This window comes from Cherax quadricarinatus, chromosome 15, assembly GCF_038502225.1.
Source record: "Cherax quadricarinatus isolate ZL_2023a chromosome 15, ASM3850222v1, whole genome shotgun sequence".
NCBI classification, from domain to species: Eukaryota; Metazoa; Arthropoda; class Malacostraca; order Decapoda; family Parastacidae; genus Cherax; species Cherax quadricarinatus.
The window spans coordinates 35,325,075-35,348,626 of record NC_091306.1 but is presented as its reverse complement, the minus strand read 5'-3'; the positions used below and the strand labels follow the sequence as shown (position 1 = coordinate 35,348,626).

Here is a 23,552-nt window from a genome sequence, read left to right as displayed (position 1 = left end):
TCCAATAGCTGTTTATATCTTACCCTAACTGCCTCCTCTCTCTTCCCTGATGCTTCTATTCTCCTTGTATCCCATCTACCTTTTACTCTAAATAACAGTGTAGCTACAACTAGAAAGTGATCTGATATATCTGTGGCCCCTCTATAAACATGTACATCCTGAAGTCTACTCAACAGTCTTTTATCTACCAATACATAATCCAACAAACTACTGTCATTTTGCCCTACATCATATCTTGTATACTTATCCTCTTTTTCTTAAAATATGTATTACCTATAACTAAACCCCTTTCTATACAAAGTTCAATCAAAGCGCTCCCATTATCATTTACACCTGGCACCCCAAAATTACCTACCACACCCTCTCTAAAAGTTTCTCCTACTTTAGCATTCAGGTCCCCTACCACAATTACTCTCTCACTTGGTTCAAAGGCTCCTATACATTCACTTAACGTATCCCAAAATCTCTCTCTCTCCTCTACATTCCTCTCTTCTCCAGGTGCATACACGCTTATTATGACCCACTTTTCGCATCCAACCTTTACTTTAATCCACATAATTCTTGAATTTACACATTCATATTCTCTTTTCTCCTTCCATAACTGATCCTTCAACATTACTGCTTCCCTTTCCTTTGCTCTAACTCTCTCAGATACTCCAGATTTAATCCCATTTATTTCCCCCCACCGAAACTCCCCTTCCCCCTTCAGCTTTGTTTCGCTTAGGGCCAGGACATCCAACTTCTTTTCATTCATAACATCAGCAATCATCTGTTTCTTGTCATCCGCACTACATCCACGCACATTCAAGCATCCCAGTTTTATAAAGTTTTTCTTCTTCTCTTTTTTAGTAAATGTTTACAGGAGAAGGGGTTACTAGCCCATTGCTCCCGGCATTTTAGTCACCTCATACGACACGCATGGCTTACGGAGGAAAGATTCTTTTCCACTTCCCCATGGACAATAGAAGAAATAAAGAAGAACAAGAGCTATTTAGAAAAAGGAGAAAAACCTAGATGTATGTATATATGTATGCATGTGCATGTCTGTGAAGTACTAGTCCGCCGTACTAGTACGTCGAAAACCCTGAAAGGGTTAATGTATTTATAGATGGGGTTGTAAAAGAAATAAATGCTAGGGTGTTCAGGAGAGGGGTGGGATTAAATTATGGGGAATCAAATACAAAATGGGAATCGACACAGTTACTTTTTGCTTATGATACTGTGCTTATGGGAGATTCTAAAGAAAAATTGCAAAGGTTAGTGGATGTGTAAAGATAGAAAGTTGAAAGTGAACATAGAAAAGAGTAAGGTGATGAGGGTATCAAATGAATTAGATAAAGAAAAATTGGATATCAAATTGGAGAGGAGTAGTATGGAAGAAGTGAATATTTACAGATATTTGGGAGTTGACGTGTAAGCGGATGGATTTATGAAGAATGAGGTTAATCGTAGAATTGATGAAGGAAAAAAGGCGAGTGGTGCGTTGAGGTATATGTGGAGACAAAAAATGTTATCTTTGGAGGCAAAGAAGAGAATGTATGAAAGTATAATGGTACCACACTCTTATATGGGTATGAAGCTTGGGTTGTAAATCCTGCAGCAAGGAGACGGTTGGAGGCAGTGGAGATGTCCTGTGTAAGGGCAGTGTGTGGTGTAAATATTATGCAGAAAATTCGGAGTGTGAAAATTAGGAGAAGGTGGAGTTAATAAAAGTGTATTAGTCAGAGGGCTGAAGAGGGGTTGTTGAGGTGGTTTGGTCATTCAGAGAGAATGGATCAAAGTAAAATGATATGGAGAGCATATAAATCTTGAGGGTAAGGAAGGTGGGGTAGGGGTCGTCCTCGAAAAGGTTGGAGGGAGGGGCTAAGGGAGTTTCGTGGGCGAGGGGCTTGGACTTCCAGCAAGCGTGTATGAGCATGTTAGATAGGAGTGAATGGACAGATTGTGTTTGGGACCTGACTATATGTTGGAGTGTGAGCAGGGTAATATTTAGTGAAGGGATTCAGGGAAACCGGTTATTTTTAAATAGTCAGATTTGAATCCTGGAAATGGGAAGTACAATGCCTGCACTTTAAAGGAGGGGTTTGGGATATTGGTAGTTTGGAGGGATATGCCGTGTATCTTTATACGTATATGTTTCTAAACTGTTGTATTCTGAGCACCTCTGCTAAAACAATGATTATGTATGAGTGAGGTGAAAGTGCTGAATGATAATGAAAGTATTTTCTTTTTTGGGAATTTTCTTTCTTTTTGGGTCACCCTGCTTCTGTGGGAGACGGCCGACTTGTTTAAAAAAAAAAAAGAAAAAACTAGGGAGGTGGCAACAAGAGTAGATGCAGTCCTGCCAGAAGACTCCTGTTTAGATCCATCAGTGTATATAACTTGTAATAACTTATTACTACCAGCTAGGCAAAAAAATTCTTCTTGAACAGTTGCCATAACAAGTGATTTAACCCTTAACCCTTTGAGAGTCGACAGGCCCTCTCGGAGACTCGTTCTCAGAGTCGGCCAAATTTAAAAAAAAAAAAAAAAAAATTTCTCGTGAAAAGATAGAGAATCTTTTCCCAATCATAATGACACCAAAAGTATGAAATTTGATGGAAAACTTACGGAATTATGCTCTCGCGAAGTTAGCGGTCTTGGCGATGTTTACGCATCGTCGATTTTGCTCACTTTGAGCCCCATTTTCGGCCAATTCCCTTGTACTAGTCGATAAAAAACATGAATGTTTCACTAGACCTCCATTTTTTTCTATCGAATGAGTGCAAGAAACCACCCATTTACCAATTTCAACTATCCAATACAGTGGTCAGAATTTAGCAATTTTGCCAATTTCACAGAAATTTCAAAAGATGCAAATTTCCGAATAGGGTCCAGAATATACAAGAAAGACATTCCTGGCACTAAAATTACATTTCCTCTGTTCATTAGTCACGTCTCAAGGCCCCTCTTACATTCTTTTGCTTTCCACTTTGAATTTTTATTCTCACAACAAATAGAAGATTTACTGTTTTGCAGACTACTGCATTAGTGTAAAAAATGGTATAAATAATTTTGGCGCACTTGCAAAAGAATATTAGACTCACCAGTTGACGTTTATTGGACGCTTGGCATGATTTGTTTACTTTTGAACTTTGGTAAAAATCGAACATTTCTGTTACTTTGAGCTCAATTTCAAAGTACTTTTCATTGTAAAACCAGTCAAAATCATCTCAATTTCTGTAATACGTTTTCCATTCTATAAAGTGAGACCAAGAATACTAGAATACAACAATAAATACCATACGAAAATACAGTGCAAAGTTGCTGTTTTATTCCAAAAAAATGGTCAAAGTTTTTTTTTCTCATTATGCACTGTGTGCTGCAGGATTTTTTTTAGACTGTGCACACTGACCACATAGACCCATTCTTTCATATGTAGGCCTACCAGGTTTCTCCCACTAGATTTGAGGGGGCTAGAATTTAGGCGTACTAGTACGTCAAAAATCCTGGGTCGTAAGCCGTACTAGTACCGCCGAAACCCTCAAAGAGTTAAACTGTCCAAACGTAGATCTACGTTCATTTGCGTGGTGCTCCGAATATTTTGAAAAATAAATTTTTTTTTTCTTTTAACCCTTTCAGGGTCGACAGGCCCTCTCCCAAACTTGTTCTCAGGGTCGAAAAATATTCGAAAAAAAATTATTTGTTTTTCTAAACTTTATAGGCTAAAAAAAAAATGTTTGCCATCAATACTTACTGAGATATAGAGGCGTGAAATTGACAGAAAGTGAACCGCATATGGCAACATCGCCGACTGCTGGTCACCCGGTAATCATTTATTTTTTTTCTACTTTTTTCTATTATTTTTTTAATATTTTTTCTTTTCAAGCAATTTTTATGGCCTGTGAGACCAATATGAGCACTATTTTGTAATTTTTTACTCATTCTATATTACACAATAACTGCACAAACACTGTTGTCATTATATTGTTTACAAAACTTGATAAAGGATCTAACCAGAACAAAATCCAAGCACCACGAACCAGTCAACGTAGGGGTTTACACTATACCCTGTGGAGGCTGTAACAAGATTTATGCAGCTGCAGCTGCTGCTCCTCCTCCTCCTCCTCCTCCTCCTCCTCCTCCTCCTCCTGCTCATCCTCATCAGTCCGAGTCTATATACGTATACCCTCGGTGTCCAAGTACTGTTTGTGACGGCTTGACAAAGCTCCTGGTGAGCGAAACGTTGCCGCAATAAAATGTCACATTAGTTGCACTTGTTACCTCATATTTCTCTACTTTTTATAGTGCAATTAATTGCTCAACTTATTATACATTACAAATCAGATCTTACTCCCAAAATCAATATTATATCATAGTGACTATCTGTCCATTGAACTTTGTTTACCATTACTTAATTTAGTCCTTTATATATTTTCTCCTTTATTTTAGCTTTATATAACTACCTCAGTTCATATATTCACAATTGTTAAAATAATCAAAGTGCTATTCTCAGGGGCTAAAGTGTAATAAGTTCACTATTTTGCCATTATATTCCCAAGTTCATTTATTTTTTTTTTCTCTCCTCATGTCTTTATAGTAACATTTATTAAAATACTCCAGGTGCTATTGACTACCTCAGGAGCTACTGATTTAGCTTTTAATACATTCTTTTATTATTATATTCATTAGCTCCTTTATTTTAGCTGTAAATATCTACTGTAGTTCATAAACTCACTTGTTAAATAATTAAGGTGCTACTAGATGCTTAAGTGTATAACTGAATTATCTATTTCGTAATAATCCCTTTTTCTTTCAAAATTTTACAAGTTTTAGATTAATCACGGAGTCTTAGTCATAAGTCTAGTTGTAGATTCAATATAAATCTTGTATCATTTTACTCAGAAAATCTAGTTTGTAAAATTACTGTCGTCCTATAATTACAGGCATAGATCCTGATGTAAACTTTTCACAAAATGAATTACATGAATCAACCAGTAACTGTAATTACTACACAGCAGACCAAGCAAAGACATTACTTAGTGCAAACAATAACATAACCATCTTTAACTACAATGTCAGATCCTTGAGCAAACATTATGATGACCTCACGATCCAGATCCAGATCCAGATCCAGATCCTACCTCACAGCATTACTCAATTCCCTTCATTCCAATATATCAATCATCACACTCACAGAAACCTGGCTTAAGCCTGATATTACAGATGTCTATACCAGTCCTGGCTACATGGCCATACACAACTGTAGAACAGACCAGCAAGGGGGAGGAACAGCTATACTACTCAAATCAACTCTAATGTATCAATAAATCTTGCACAAGGGACGAACATGGAGAATATATCATAGCCAAATTTAAATCAAAAGACCTGCAAAAACTCCCTCACAGTTATAAACATCTACAGAGTACCACAGTCAAACATTTATCACTTTAGTGAAAAACTAGGAAACATGATTACTGATGCACACATGAATAAAGACCACCTACTACTAACAGGAGGTTTCAACATAAACATACTACACGGCCAGGACCCACAAGTAACCAAATTCACAAACACAATGAGTAACTGCCTGTTGCTACCAGCAATATCTAACCCCACAAGAATCTCCGAGACAAGCATCTCCTTAATAGACCACATCTGGACAAACACCATATCCCCTTTAAAATCAGGCATAATGACAGACAACGCTACAGACCACTACCCAACCTTTCTCATAACTAATCTGGGCAAACTACCACAAGATGTTACTAAAGTAACCTTCAGACTACATAACAAGACAGCAGTTAACAACTTTATAGCAGCTATGAATAACATCGATTGGCAAAATGAGCTCGAAACATATACAGATATGAATGAATGTACAAATAATTTTCTAAAAAAAGCCCAAGGCCTCTATAACAGACATTGCCCCAGAAAAACTAAACAGATCACAGCAAAGAGACTGAATAATCCCTGGCTAACACCAAGCATCCTCAAATCCATTAACACAAAGCACAAATATGAAAAACAGTATAGAATGGGTCAAATAACTAGAGAACAGTTGAAAAGTTACTCGTCAGCACTTACCAGCCTGATAAGAAGGTCAAAAAAATTGTATTATGAAAATAGATTACATAACATCAAAGGTGATATGAAAAAAATACCTGGAAAACTCTATCTGAAATTCTTGGAACTAAAAAGTTATCCAAAACAAAACAGTCAAACTAGCAAAATCAGATGAACCCCTACTCACACCAACCGAAACAGCAAACAGACATAATGTTTTCTTCTCCACCACAGGAAAAAATCTAGCAAACAAAATACCAAGCACAAACACCCGTCCATCAGACTGCCTCATAAGTACCTACCCAAATACGCTATTCCTAGCTCCAACCAACCCCATTGAAGTTACGGTCATCATAAACACCCTTAAAAACAAGGCAGGAGACATAAACAACTTGCCTGCTTTTATGTACAAAAAAGCTTCTCAAGTATTGTCGCCAATTATTGCAACGTCTTTAACAAATCTATTGAATTGTCTACCTTCCCAACAATCCTCAAAATAGCAAGGGTCACTCCGATCCATAAAGGAGGTGACCAAGCTGACTTGAATAGCTATAGACCAATATCTAACTTACCACTGCTCTCTAAAATCTTTGAAAAATTAATTCATAGATGGATCTATTCCTACCTCGTTTCACACAACATATTAAACCCTTGTCAGTTTCGATTCAGGAATAATGAAACCACAAATGATGCTATCATACACATGCTAAAACTAATATATACCGCACTTGAAAAGAAAGAAGTCCCGCTGGGCATTTTCATTGATTTACGTAAAGCTTTCGATACAGTTGAGCATGAACTGCTGTACTCCAAATTAATGCACTGTGGTATCAGAGGCCACTCCCTCAACTACCTAAAATTCATACCTTAGTAACAGAACTCAATATATGTATGCAAATGATGCAAACTCTTCCACCCAACTAATCACAGTAGGAGTCCCACAAGGAAGCGTCCTTGGACCACTCCTTTCTCATCTACATCAATGATCTACCAAATGCATCACAGCTACTCAAACCCATATTATTTGCAGATGACACTACATATGTCTTTTCCCACCCAAACACAGTCATACTAGCAAACACAGTCAATGCTGAATTACAGAAAATATCTGCCTGGATGATGACTAACACACCCTGAACACTGATAAAACCTATTTCATTCAGTTTGGAAACAAAGCTGTAAATGATCCATTTAACATAATGCTAAATGGATCATCATACACAACTGTAGGCCAGACCAACAAGGGGGTGGCACAGCTATATACTACTCAGACCAACTAGAATGTATCACTAATACTTGCACAAGGGATGAACATGGGGAATATATAATAGCTAAATTCAAATCCAAATACCTACAAAAACCTCTCACAGTGATAAACATCTACAGAATTCCACAATCAAACATTAGCCAATTTAGTCAAAACCTAGGAAGTATGATAACTGATGCACGCATGAACAAAGATCACTTACTACTCTCAGGTGACTTCAATATAAATCTCCTGCAAGACCAGGACCCACACGTTACTGAATTCACAAACACAATGAGTAACTGCATGTTGCTACCAACAGTAACAAAACCTACAAGAGTTACAGAGACTAGTGTTTCCCTACTTGACCACATCTGGACCAACACCATATCCCCTTTAAAATCAGGCATAATTACAGATACCACAGACCACTACCCTACTTTCCTCATAACAACTCTTGGTAAAATACCCCAAGACACTACTAAAGTCACCTTCAGACTTCACAATGAGGCAGCCATTAATAACTTCGCAACAGCAGTAACAAACATTGACGGCACACTGAGCTAGAAATCTATACAGATATTGACGAATGTATTAATAATTTTCTAAAAAAGACCCAATACCTTTATAACAAGCACTGCCCTAAAAAAACTAAACAGATGACAGCTAAGAGACTGAACAGTCCCTGGCTAACACCCAGCATTCTCAAATCCATAAATACAAAACACCGATATGAAAAACAGTACAGAATGGGTCACATAACCAGAGACCAAACAAAACGTCACTCGTCAATCCTAACCAGCCTGATAAGAAGGGCAAAAAAATTTTATTATGAGAACAGATTATCCAACTTACGAGGTGATATAAAAAAGACCTGGAAGACCCTATCAGAAATTCTGGGAAGAAAAAAGATATCACGACATAGCGAAATAAAATTAGCGAAATCAGATGAACCCCAACTCCCACCAACAGAAACAGCAAACAGACTCAATGATTTCTTCTCCACTATAGGTCAAAACCTTGCCAATAATATCCCAAGCTCAGATACCCCACCAAATGACTACCTCACAGGCAACTACCCTAACACACTGTTCCTAGCTCCGACTAACCCATACAAAGTCTCCCTTATTATCAACGCACTGAAAAATAAGGCAGGAGATTTAAATACCTTACCACCCTTTATATACAAAAAAGCGTCACAAGTACTATCACCAATCATTGCAACACTCTTTAACCGTTTCAGGGTCCAAGGCCAAAATCTGAAGTCACGCACCAGTGTCCAAGAAATTTTGAAAAAAAAAAATATTATTTTTTCTTACAGAATTAAAGAGCATATTTTTGTGAAGGTAATAAAACAAAAAAAATTAGAATCTGATCAGTACTTACCGAGATACAGTGCCAAGAAGTTTGTAGAAAATGATGTGGTGGCGGCAACATCGACGAATTCCACATACGCGTATTATATTATTTTGTTGTTTTAGTTGTTTTTTCTTTTCTTTTCCAATTTTTTTCTATTCCTACTAACATTTGGGGCCTGAGAGACCAATACTGTATATAATTGATATATATATACTCACTGTATTGAACACAATAACCGCACTAAAGTTATTATCATATTATTGTTTACCACTGTTGTTTATTACAATAAACATGCACAAATATTGTATAATACTAATGTTCTATCATATATTTACATATTTACAATCACTGGACATGGTTTTAGAACTGCTGGAGCTTGTGGAACTCCTTGAAACAAGGCACCATGCACAGAGGCACCTTACATTCCTCACACATAAACCGAGTGTCTTTGCGTCTTTGTTGCCGTCGTTTTGTTTGTGCACAGACAATGCATCTCTTCTGAGCAAATTTCTTTTGAGTTGAAGGAAGCTGTATTATGAAATGATCACCTTCTCTCCTCAAACGTTTGGGTATATTGTGATGAATTCGAGGACCATGTTATATTGCAGGTGTTGTTACCTGGTACTTCATTATGAGTTGTCTGACAACAGACAAACAAAATTCACCATACGGTGGTCTGTTACCAGTCTTTATTTGGTACATATTATATGCATTCAGCATTAAAATGTCCATGAGATGGAAGAAAAGTTTCATGTACCACTTGTAACTCTTACGAACACAGTCAACAAAACCAATCTGCATGTCACACTTGTCAACCAAGCGCATGTTTTGTGTATAATCAATCACTGTCACTGGTTTTCGAATACGTTCATTAGTCACTCGATCAACTTTGCCACTGTCTTGCATTTCATTACGGTGAATGGTTGTCAACAATGTGACATCTCGTTTGTCATGCCACCGTAATGCCATGATGTCATTGGCAGTAAACACCTGCACGTCATCACCACGAACACCTGTGTTGAGCCTGGGCATATGTTTACGATTAGAACGCACTGTGCCACACACATCTGTCTTGTTCACTCGCATGAAATCACTGAGTAATGGGCTTGTGTACCAGTTATCGGTATATAATGTATGGCCTTTACCAAGATAAGGTGCCATCATGTTTCTCACTATGTCACCTGATATACCCAATAACATCTTGGTATCTTTCAATGTTTTACTACCCGTGTATACAACAATATCCAACACCAGGCCACTGTCACAATCACAGAGTACAAACAATTTTATACCAAAGCGGTTCCTCTTGCTCGGTATATACTGCTTGAATGACAGTCTACCTTTGAACAAAATCAATGACTCGTCAATTACAAGATTCTTGAATGGATAAAAGTATATCCTGAACTTTTGTTTGAGATACATGAAAACATTTCTAATCTTGTATAACCTGTCACTTCTGTCAGGCCTGGTTTTGTCAGAGAAGTGCAACATACGTAACAGTAAGATAAACCTGTTCACTGGTATTATTTCACTGAAGGATGGGGTACAAATTAGCCAATCTGTGGACCAGTATGCTTTTATATTATGCTTATAGACGTGAGGCATAAGCATTATTGTTGCAAAAAGCAAATACATTTCTGCAACAGTCGTCTCTTTCCACCTGTGTAGTCTTGACTGTGGTGATAAGATCGTATTTGCCATGGTGTACTGAAAATACTTATTACTTTCCCTGACAATAATTTCCATCAATGGCTGGTCAAAGAATAATTCAAAGAATTCCAGTTCATTGGCCATGGTTCCAAGGGGACAGGTAGGTAGAATTCCACTTTGAGAGTCATCAAAGTGGTGAGGGCTGGGAACAAAATTGGGATTTTGCTGCCAATCCCAGATACGGTTTGCTGGTGGATACTGGACATCATAGGCTGGTTGTACGGGTGGTTGTGGCGGGCTGGTGGGTGACGCTCCGCTTTGTCCTTGAACTGACGAGTCAGCAGTGTGGGTCCCCGCGTGGCACAGTGAGTCACGCATGGCGGTGCCACTACCACCACCAGCCCCACTAACACCATCCACTGATGCCTGTGGCCCCTCCATGCCAAGTGTAGCCACATCATCCTCACTATCACTACCTAAAACGGGTGTAGGGCCATGGGATGTACTCCGGGATGTACTCCGGGATGTACTCCGTCCCCTGGGCACAGCATAGGGTACACTACCCGAGCGCATGCGGCGGCGAACATACCGACGCTTCACTGGTGAATATGTTTCCTCACTATCACTACTCGAATGATCGTCGAGCGCAATAAAATCACAATCCACGTCAGAATCATCATCATTACTGAAGTCAGAGGCTAGGCCACGGGAAAATATTAGTTTTCTCTTAAGTTTAGGAACACCCGACCGTGAGTCACGAGTGCCCACACCAGAGGTAGAAGGTCGAGGATCGTCGGGGTTTTCTGCACCATTATCGATATCCTGGTCATTATTTTCGGTCACTAACTTATCAAAGCCGTAGAATTCGTCTTCATTTCCACTTCCATCAGTGTCAGAACTATCAGACAGGAAGAGGAGAGTCCCATTTTTCCGGGGAGTGAGAGCTGACTTGCGACGAGGCATGGTGAACAAGGGTGACTGAGCCGGCGTTCCCACAATGCTATGCAGGCGCCTAGATTTTTTGTTTATGGCGCACACCCACGGCGCAGACCCATTCTCTCACATGTAGGCCTATGAGCGCTTTTGTGCTAAATTTGACGGCGCTAGAATTTTGGCATAGATCTACGGTTTGGACACTCACTGACCAGCCGTAGATCTACGGGACGGACCCTGAAAGGGTTAACAAATCCATTGAATCCTCCACCTTCCCTACAGTTCTCAAAATAGCAAGGGTCACCCCGATCCATGAAGGAGGAGACCAAACAGAGTTGAATAACTATAGGCCAATATCCAATTTACACCCTCTCTCAAAAATCTTCGAAAAATTAATTCATAAATGAATCCACTCCTACCTCATCTCCCATAACATTCTCAACCCCTGCCAATTTGGATTCAGGCCTAATAAAAATACTAATGATGCTATTATACACATGCTAGAACATATATACACTGCAATAGAGAAAAAAGAAGTCCCACTGGGGATCTTCATTGACTTACGTAAAGCTTTTGATACAGTTGACCATGACTTGCTCCATGTAAAATTGTCACACTATGGTATTAGAGGGCACTCCCTCAACTACCTCAAGTCTTACCTCAGCAACAGAAGCCAATATGTGTACGCAAATGGGGCAAGCTCTTCCGCACAACCAATTACACATCTTCCATGGAGGGGTGAAATGCTCTTGTTGTCTACAGTGATACAGTTCATACAGTAAAGTAAAAGGACACAAGTGCAACTAATGTGACATTTTATTGTGGCAACGTTTCACTCTCCAGGAGCTTTGTCAAGCTGTTACAAACAGTACATGGACACAGAGGGTATATATAGGCTCGACAAAGCTCCTGGAGAACGAAACGTTGCCAAAATAAAATGTCACATTAGTTGCACTTGTGTCCTTTTACTATACAGGTCTCCCTCAACATTCGCGAGGGTTAGGGGATGAAGAGCCTCACGAATGTTGAAAAACCGTGAATGTTTGGTCCCCCAATATATTGTAGGGAAATATATTACAATACTGCTTCCTTAACTTGTTGAACCATGAATAATCATAAAATACATGAAAACGTCGTAAATTGTACTAAATATATACATGTTATGCTTTAATAACGTATGTTATTTAATAACATGTATGTTAATAACATGTATGTTATTAAATACCACTGCCTCTACCAATGCCTCCACCACTTCCTCAACCACTGCGAGTCCCTACTACCCTCCCTCTGACCCCCGCAACTGGCAGCCAGCCCTCCCACCACTCAGTGTGGTGAGTGTTTTGTTTGTTCATTATTTGCTATTAAACTACAGAATAAATAATGTAAACCCATTCATGACTGCATATTGGAATGGATATTAGGAAAGGTATTAGACAGTGACATCATGTGTTTACTCTTGAACACAGCAAAGAATCGAACATTTCTGCTATTGCTAATAATAACAATAGTAATAATAATAATAATAATAATAATAATAATAATAATAATAATAATAATAATAATAATAATAAATACGATATAATTGAAGAAGGAAATTGTACAAAAATACGAGGGAGTGGTTGACACATCGTCAGTGTGACTTTGTTTATGCTGGAGTGAACATTAGTCTCCCTGCTCTTCCAAACATTTCACAATTATTCAGCGGTTGAGGCAGTGGTATTTAATAACATATATGTTATAAATAATAATAGTACATGTTATTATTAATAACATGTATTATTATTAACATGTATGTATTTAATAACATGTTATAAATAATAATAGTACATATTATTAATAACATGTATTATTATTAACATGTATGTTATTAAATACCATTGCCTCAATCACTGCCTCTACCACTCCAGTCACACTCAATCTACAAGCACCAAACACAATGAATTATTGTGAAATGTTTGGAAGAGCAGGGAGACTAATGTTCACTCCAGCATAAACAAAGTCACACTGACGATGTGTCAACCACTCCCTCGTATTTTTGTACAATTTCCTTCTTCAATTATATCATATTTATTATTATTATTATTATTATTATTATTATTATTATTATTATTATTATTATTATTTCTATTGTTATTATTAGCTGTAGCAGAAATGTTTAATTCTTTGCAGTGTTCAAGAGTAAACACATGATGTCACCGTCTAATACCTTTCCTAATAGCCATTCCAATATGCAGTCATAAATGGGTTTACATTATTTATTCTGTAGTTTAATAGCAAATAATAAACAAACAAAACACTCACCACACTGAGTGGTGGGAGGGCTGGCTGCAAGTTGCGGGGGTCGGAGGGAGGGTAGTAGGGACTCGCAGGTGGCGGGAAACTTAAATATGATTTGGCGGCTGGGAATTTGGAGGTTGGGAATTTGGCGGTTGGGAATTCGCGAATGTGTGAAGCCCGTGAAAGTTGAAAACGTGAATGTTGAGGGAGACCTATACATATTGTTGGTAATTCTACCAACATTATTACAGTTCATGCAGGCTATAAAACTTAATATAATTGCATGTTTTCACAATCCATTTAGATCTGTGTATATTTACTTCTAGACATTTAGTGCCAAAACAGTTGAGTTACCCAATGTGTAGTGGGATGGTCTCTGGCCTACCTTCCTTGGTGTTCCTTAACCCTTTCAGGGTCCACAGGCCCTCTCAGAGAGTTGTTCTCAGGGTCCCCCAAATTTAAAAAAAAAAAATTATTTTTTCTTATGAAAAGATAGAGAATCTTTTCCCGATCATAATGACACCAAAAGTATGAAATTTGATGGAGAACTTACGGAATTATGCTCTCGCGAAGTTAGCGGTCTTGACGATGTTTACACATCGGCGATTTTGCCCACTTTGAGCCCAATTTTTAGCCAATTCCAATGTACTAGTTGACGAAAGTTATAACTATTTCGCTAGAACTCCATTTTTTCTATCGAATGAGTACAAGAAACCACCAATTTACCGACTTCAACTATCCAATACAGCGGTCAGAATTTAGCAATTTTGCCAGTTTCACACAAATTTCAAAGATGCCAATTTCCAGATAGGGTCCAGAATAAACAAGAAAGACATTCCTGGCACTAAAATAACATTTCCTCTGTTCATTAGTCATGTCCCCAGGCCCCTCTTACATTTCTTTTGCTTTCCACTTTGAATTTTTATTCTCACAAAAAAAATAAGATTTACTGTTATGCAGACTACTGCATTAGTGTAGAAATGGTCTAAATAATATTGGCGCACTTGTGAAAGAATATTAGACTCACCAGTTGACGTGTATTGGACGCTTAGCATGATTTGTTTACTTTTGAACTTTGGTAAAAATCGAACATTTCTGCTACTTTGAGCTCAATTTCAAGGTACTTTTCATTGTAAAACCAGTCAAGATCATCCCAGTTTCTGTAATATGTCTTCCATTCTATACAATGAGACCAGGAAAACTAGAATACAACAATAAATACCATACGAAAATATAGTGCAAAGTATCTGTTTTAATCCAAAAACACAGCCAAAGTTTTTTTTTTTATCATTATGCACTGTGTGCTGCAGTATTTTTTTTATACTGCGCACGCTGACCACATAGACCCATTCTTTCATATGTAGACCTACCAGCTTTCTCTCACTAGATTTGAAGGCACTAGAATTTATGCGTACTAGTACCTCATGGACACTGGTGCGTAAGCCATACTAGGACAGCCGAAACCCTGAAAGGGTTAATGGAAATGAGTGTCAGCAGTGAAAAATTAATTCTGTTCCAGTGCTTCTTAACGGAAATGCACGCCACCAAGCAATGGGTTGGACACAGTGTATTGAATGGTTTTCATGATCCCAACCAGGATGAACTGTAGTTAACCCCTTCCATACTAGTACAGCTTGCACGCCAGGGTTGGTGCCGTACTAGTACGCATAAATTCTAGCACCTTCAAATCTAGCGAGAGAAAGCTGGTAGGCCTACATATGAAAGTGGGTCTATTACCTGGAGAGAGCTCAGGGGGTCAACACCCCCGCGGCCCGGTCTGTGACCAGGCGGCCTGGTGGATCAGAGCCTGATCAACCAGGCTGTTACTGCTGGCTGCACGCAAACCAACATACGAGCCACAGCCCGGCTGGTCAGGAACCGACTTTAGGTGCTTGTCCAGTGCCAGCTTGAAGACAGCCAGGGGTCTGTTGGTAATCCCCCTTATGTATGCTGGGAGGCAGTTGAACAGTCTCGGGCCCCTGACACTTATTGTATGGTCTCTTAACGTGCTAGTGACACCCCTGCTTTTCATTGGGGGGATGTTGCATCGTCTGCCAAGTCTTTTGATTTTGTAGTGAGTGATTTTCGTGTGCAAGTTCAGTACTAGTCCCTCTAGGATTTTCCAGGTGTATATAATCATGTATTTCTCCCGCCTGCATTCCAGCGAATACAGGTTTAGGAACCTCAAGCGCTCCCAGTAATTGAGGTATGTGGTCAGTTTGTGCAGTATGAAAAAATCCTGCAGCACACAGTGCATAATGAGGAAAAAAAAACTCGGACCGTGCTTTTGGTTTAAAACAGCGACTTTACAGTGTATTTTTGTATGCTATTTATGGTTGTATTCTAGTTTTCCTGGTCTCATTTTATAGAATGGAAGACATATTACAGAAATTGAGATGATTTTTATTGGTTTCACAAAGAAAAGTGCATTGAAATTGAGCTCAAAGTAGCAGAAATGTTCGATTTTTGCCAAAGTTCAAAAGTAAACAAATCATGCCATGTGTCCAATACACGTCAACTGGTGAGTCTAATATTCTTTCAAAAGTGCGCTGATATTATTTATACCATTTCTACACCATTTCTACACTAATGCAGTAGTCTGCATAACAGTAAATCTTTATTTATTTATTTAATGTCTTTGCAAACAGTACATTGAGATTGTGTATATACAATAGTGGGATGCAATGCAAAGAGAGCCTCTATTATGCCTAGGCATTATGGGCCAACTTAACATTATTGGCTTGCATTCTACTTAATACTAAGGAGTAGTATATCATAGTTGTACAGTAGAATATTAATTATAAACGAATCAAAATTTGTATAATACAAAGATATACGTATTTATATTCTAAAATGCTTTTGTGAAAAACAATGATTCAATTACATATTCCTGTCAACAATGGATAAAAGGTTCAATGTGATTGTTTCAGTTATGATGTGGTAGTACATAGGTGAGTAAATGTGTACGGAGTATTTAGCATTTAGTCTAGGGTGATTAAGTGGCTTTTGAGAAAAGTCTTAAATTGATTTTCAGACTGGGTTACTTTAATATCTTCTGGTAATGAATTCCATATTTCAGGGCCCTTTATGTGCATAGAGTTTTTACAGTGTGATATGGACACGAGGTATATCAAAAAGAGATCTGTGTCTTGTGTTGTGGTCATGTGTCCTGTTTAGGTTGGTGAGGAAAAGTTTGGGTGTAAGAGGCCTGGGGATGTGACTAAGGAACAGAGGAAATGTTATTTTAGTGCCAGGAATGTCTATCTTGTTTATTCTGGACCCTATTTGGAAATTGGCATCTTTTGAAATTTGTGTGAAATTGGCAAAATTGCCAATTTCTGACCACTTTATTGGATAGTTGAAATCGGGAAATGGGTGGTTTCTTGTACTCATTCGATAGACAAAATGGATTTCTAGCGAAATAGTTATGATTTTTGTCTTCTGGTATTGGAATTGGCCGAAAATAGGACTCAAAGTGGGCGAAATCGCCGATGCGTAAACATCGTCGAGACCGCTAAATTCGCGAGAGCATAATTCCGTAAGTTTTCCATCAAATTTCATACTTTTGGTGTCATTATGACCAGGAAAAGACTCTCTATCATTTCATAAGAAGAAATATTTTTTTCGAAAAATTTCCAACCCTGAGAACAAGTTTAGGAGAGGGCCTGCTGACCCTGAAAGGGTTAGCCTTTTAACTTTTTCGGTCATATATATATGTCTTATGAGCCACCGTGTTTGATGTATATACAGTGGACCCCCACCGTATGATGGCATCATGTTACGTTAAATCCGCCATATGATACATTTTAATGCAAAAATCTTGCCTCGCCTCACGCTAAAAAACTCACCTCACACGATTCGTTCAGGACGCATCCCACGTGTGACCTCAGCACCAGTGTTTACAAGCCAGCCAGTGCGGTCGCATCTACACATACATTTGGCACATTTCACATTATCCCAGTGTTTTTAGTGCTTGTAACTGCAAAATAAGTCACCATGGACCCCAAGAAAGCTTCTAGTGCCATCCCTGTGGTTTTTTTTTTGGTGTCATTACCATCAGGAAAAGATTATCATTGCATAAGAATTTTTTTTTTTTTTTTTTTCAAAAATTTTTCAACACCAGAAGACACCTCAGGATTTGGGGTTTTGACAGTCAAGGGGTTAAGGGTGATGAATACTCTCATTGTCTACCATCATCAAAAACTGTTTTCTGGCTATAACCAACATGGTGACTGCCCCCCCCCCACCCTCCCTACTACCCAGGTCTAGCCCTTTGTGACTTTTTTTTTTTCTCAAAAATAAAAATGGCAGTCAAGGGGGCAGCCTTTTAATAATGAGAGTCAAGCAGGATCACAGGATGTGCTAAATGCCATTAAGAAAGAAGAGTTTTAGAAATGTTTCAAGAAGTGGCAGAGGCACTGAGATCAGTGTATAGCCTCCCATTGAGAGCTTCAACTAGGTAAATAGGTAAGCCTGAAAAAAAAAATTGCAGAAGTCCACAAACTTTTTATAGCCCTTCAGGAACTTTTTGATAGCTGCTTGTATATATTTTATATGATGTTATCAAGTATATGTCTGTGCTTTTTTCATAAGATACTGTTTACTTATTGAATAGCAGTGATTATTTATTATCTAAATAATGTAATCCATTTTGACTTAAGTAATGAATGTAGATGTAGTGTAGTATATATTGATGTTATGTTACCACCTAAAATTTCTTCTTTGCAGGTCAACCAAGCTCATTCATGGGGGAGTTCGTTACCTGCAGAAAGCAATCTTAGGGTTAGACCTGGAGCAGTACAGAATGGTAAAGGAAGCTCTTCATGAGAGAGCAAACTTACTGGACATTGCACCTCACTTATCATATCCTCTGCCAATTATGTTACCTGTTTACAAATGGTGGCAGCTTCCATACTACTGGGTGGGCATCAAAATGTATGATTTAGTTGCAGGTAGTAAATGCATCAAAAGTTCATATGCTATAAGTAAAGCACGAGCACTGGAAGTATTTCCAATGTTGAAAAAGGACAGATTGGTAGGAGCAATTGTGTATTATGATGGTCAGCACAATGACTCAAGGATGAACCTCTCCATAGCTCTTACTGCTACAAGGCTTGGCGCTACAATTGCCAATCATGCAAGAGCTATATCTCTTCTCAAAGAAAAAGATGAGAGTGGACAAGAACGCTTACGTGGTGCAAGAGTCAAAGACGAATTGACTGGAAAAGAGATGACTGTTCGAGCAAAGTGTGTAATTAATGCTACTGGACCATTCACCGATTCCATCCGTAAAATGGAAAATCAATCTACCAAGGAAATATGTGCGCCAAGTATGGGTGTTCATATAACTCTCCCTGACTATTACTCACCAGAACAAATGGGATTACTAGACCCAAACACATCAGATGGTAGAGTTATCTTCTTTTTGCCATGGGAGGGACGTACCATTGCAGGAACAACTGACACTCCTTGTGCTGTCTCTCATACTCCCTCTCCTACTGAAGATGATATCCAGTTTATTCTTCGTGAAGTTAAGAATTATTTGAGTCCAGATGTTGAGGTTAGTGGCAAATAATTTGTTTATTGGGTAACCTTCAGAAAAACTACAGTATTTTATAAGCCTGGAAATGGGAAGTACAGTGCCTGCACTTTAACCCTTTGACTGTCGCAGGCCCCTTTCTGAAACTGCCATTCTGTCGATAAATTTTTGGAAAAAAAAAAAATTATTTTTTCTTATGAAATGATAGAGAATCTTTTCCCGATGGTAATGACACCAAAAGTACGAAATTTGGTCGAAAACTCACGGAATTACGTTCCCGCGAAGTTAGTGGTCTCGGCGACATATACGCATCGGCGATTTCGCCGACTTTGAGCCCTGTTTTTGGCCAATTCCTTTGTTCCAGTTGACCAAACTCATAGCTGTTTCTTTAGAACTCCATATTTTCTATCTGTTGAGTACAAGAAACCGCCCATTTACCGATTTGAACTACCCAATAAAGTGGTCAGAAATTGGCAATTTGGCCAATTTCATGCAAATTAAAAAAGATGCCAATTTCAAAATAGGGTCTAGAATAATCAATGTAGACTTTCTTGGCACTAAAATAACATATCCTCTGTTCATTAGTCATGTCTCTAGGCCCCTCTTATATTACTATTGCTTTCTATTTTGATTTTTTATTCATATAAAAAAATACAAAATTTACTGTTATGCAGACTACTGCATTATTGTAAAAATGGTATAAATAATATCAGTGGACTAGCGAAAGAATATTAGACTCCCCAGTTGACGTGTACTGGACGTGTGATGTGATTTGCTTACTCTTGAACATTGGTAAAAATCGAACATTTCCGCTACTTTGAGCTCAATTTCAAGGTCATTTTCATCATGAAAGTAATCAAAATCATCTGTATTTCTGTAACAAGTTTTTCATTTTATCACCTGAGACCATGAAAACGAGAATACAATGATAAATACTATACGAAAATATACCTCAAAGTCAGCTTTTTAATCCAAAAAAACGGTCAGTGTTTTTTTTTTTTTCTCATTACGCACTGCGTGCTGCAGGATTTTTTTTTATGTGGTGCACAATGACCACACAGACCCATTCTCTCACATGTGGGCCTACCAGCTTTCTCCTGCTTGATTTGAAGCCGCTAGAATTTACGTGTATAAATACGTCAGAAACAATGGTGCGTAAGACGTATATATACGACTGAAACAGTCAAAGGGTTAAAGGAGGGGTTTGGGATATTGGCAGTTTGGAGGATAACTTTTAAACTGTCACATCTGAGCACCTCTGCAAAGACAGTGATTATGTATGAGAGAGGTGAAAGTGTTGAATGATGATGAAAGTATTTTCTTTTTGGGGATTTTCTTTCTTTTTGGTTCACCCTGCCTCGGTGGGAGATGACTGACATGTTGAAAAAAAAAAATCTATGAGTATGTATTAAGAATGAGATAATGTTTCTTTACACAGTTTTTTCTTAGGCAAAGTGTAGAAATAAATTTATTTAATGTGCATTTTTTTCCATTAAAGTACTGTACTGTACTTAGAATACAGTACAGTATTTACCAAATTTTTCACTTTCTGACATTCACTCAATATTTTGTTTAAAACTCTTAAATATTGCTCTTATATTTTATTTTCTTTGGTAGTAGGCTTGAACATATCACCCAGAGTGTGGCAGGTCCCATAATCCAGTGTTCTCACCTACACAAGGCATCTAGGAGTCTTCTATCTTAGCAGAGTAGTGGCTCAATGGAATGGGAAACTGTAGGGTTTAGCGAGTAATACAACCACTGGAAATTTTACAAAACTTTACAATAGACCGAATACATACCGAAGACTGGACACCAGAAGCTTAGTTCTGTTCCTGTAGTTGGTTTAACATCTTTATTATGCACCCCATACCCATTCTGAGTGCATTCTGCTCCTGCAGCTAATAAAATATCAGTAGAGGATCTACAGGAATGTTCACCTTGTTGCATAATCTAGTACAGGAACACATGTTAAACTTTACTCATACAATTTTACAAGGGCCACAGGTTAATGCCATTGTATGGTGGTACAGTAGTACATGCTCTTCTACCATTTCCTCTGTTTCAGTAATATACTTTTTCTTAAGTTGTCAGATTATATATATTTTCCTTCCTTTATAAAGAAAAATATATATGCTGCTGTATAAACTATACAGTATACACATTATTTCTTAAAATTAAGTGGTACATGACAGGAATTAACCCTTTGACTGTTTCCGACGTATAAATATGTCTTACGAGCCAATGTTTCTGACGTATTTATACGCACAAATTCTAGCGGCTTCAAATCAAGCGCCAAAGGCCTGGTAGGCCTACACGAGAGATAATGGGTCTCAGTGGTCGGTGTGCACCCTGTGAAAAAATCTGGGACCCAGCGGTGCATTGTGGGAACGCCATGTTGTTAGTCCATTTTCACCATGCCTCTCGGTAAGAAGTTCCTCACTCCTCGGCAGATTGGAGGTCTTTTGTTCCCAAGTGATAGCTCTAACAGTGATGAAAATGTCAGTGACAGTGAATTCCAGGCTTTTGAAGTGAGTGTTACCGGAAAAAGTGCCCAGGATAACGTAATTAGTGATGAAAACCCAGATGACCCACAACCTTCCACCTCTGGTGCTGTGCCGGCTTGTTCACGTTCACGTTCGCCTGTACCAGGACGAAAGAGGAAACTGTTTGGTCGTGTACAACACCCAGATGATAGCAGTGATAGTGATAGTGATAGTGATTTCAAGGTCATTGAAAGCAGTTCTAGTGACAGTGAGAGTGAATATTCCCCAGTGAAGCGGCAGTATGTACGACGTAGCATGCGGTCTGGTAGTGTTTCATATGTTGTTCCAAGGGGAAGGAGAAACTCTGGGAGCACATCCCGTGGCCTTACACCACGACCTGATAGTGAAGATGACGATATTGTAATGATGGGTATGAATGGTGACAGTGAGGGAGGAGGCAGTGGTGGTGATAGTGAGGGTGACACGGCCAATGTGGCACCATCAGCGGACCATGCTACTACCCACGATGCTGACTCAGCACAACAACCAGCCTCACCCTACCCCACACTCCCACAACCTGCACCACCACAACCTGCACAACCACAACCTGCACAACCACAACCACAGTACAATATCCAGACCCCACCAGCAGACTGCATCTGGGATTGGCAGGACAGTGACGAGTTTGTTCCCAGTCCCCATGACTTTGATGAAACACAAAGTGGAATAAAGCCATCTTGTCCACTTGGGAACAATGCCAGTGAACTGGACTGCTTTGAGTTATTCTTCGATGAACCCCTGATGGACATCATTGTCAGGGAAGCAAACACATACTGTGATTACACCATGGCAAATACAATTCTCTCACCAAAATCACGGCTACACAAGTGGAAGGAGACAACTGTGGCAGAGATGTACCTGTTTTTTTGCCACAATAATGCTTATGCCACATGTGTATAAGCACACTGTCACCACATACTGGGCAACAGAATGCCTGATTTCAACTCCAGGTTTTAGTGACATTATAGGTGTCAATCGTTTCCTGATACTGTTACATATGTTACACTTTTCAGATAAAACCAGGCCTGACAGAAGCGACAGGTTATATAAGATCAGAAATGTGTTTATGTACCTGAAACAAAAGTGCTGCATGTATTTTTATCCCTTCAGGAAGCTTGTTATTGATGAGTCCTTGATTTTATTCAAAGGAAGACTCTCATTCAAGCAATATATACCAAGCAAGAGGAAACGCTTTAGTATAAAGCTATTTGTACTGTGTGATTGCAGAAGTGGTCTAGTTTTGGATATCATTGTGTACACTGCCAGTAATACTTTGAGAGATACCATGAAGTTATTGGATATCTCTGGTGATGTGGTTCGAACAATGATGGAACCATATCTTGGTAAGGGGCATATGTTATTTACTGATAACTGGTACACAAGCCCCTTACTCAGTGATTTCTTGTGAGTGAACTTGACAGACGTGTGTGGCACAGTGCGTGGTAATCGTAAACATATGCCAAGGTTCAACGCTGGCACTCGCAGAGGTGAGGTGCAAGCCTTTGCTGCCAATGACATCATGGCATTTCGGTGGCATGACAAACGTGATGTCACATTGTTGACATCAGTTCACAGAAACGAAATGGTACCCAGTGGCAGGGACAACAGAGAGACCAGTGAACCCATTCTAAAGCCTGCAGCTGTCATGGACTACAACCTCAATATGCGCTTAGTGGACAAATGTGACATGCAGATTGGGTTTGCAGACTGTGTACGCAAGAGTTATAAGTGGTATATAAAACTTTTTTTCCATCTTGTTGATATCTCTATGCTAAATGCTTATAACATATACAAGTTGAAGACCAACAAAACACCAAAATATGGTGAATTTTGCCTGTCAGTAATCAGACAAATAATTGCAAAGTACCAAGGAGCAACTCCTGCAATAGACCAGCGCCCACAGACGTCATCTCGTATGAGGCCTGGTGATCACTACCCCATACAACTGCCTCCTACT

At 38.8% G+C, this 23,552-nt stretch overlaps 1 protein-coding gene across 6 annotated transcripts in view; it reads left to right on the top strand.

The window, feature by feature from the left end:
* Gpo1 (glycerophosphate oxidase 1) overlaps nt 1-19,205 on the top strand; it is a 188,494-nt gene extending 169,289 nt beyond the window's left edge. For all 6 annotated transcript variants that reach the window (XM_070085280.1, XM_070085279.1, XM_070085283.1 and 3 more), the window contains one exon: nt 18,239-19,205. In XM_070085280.1, coding sequence (XP_069941381.1) covers nt 18,239-19,085 — 847 coding nt within the window. In that variant the 3' untranslated portion in view covers nt 19,086-19,205. The remainder of the gene's footprint in view (nt 1-18,238) is intronic.
* Nucleotides 19,206-23,552: the final 4,347 nt, after the last annotated feature.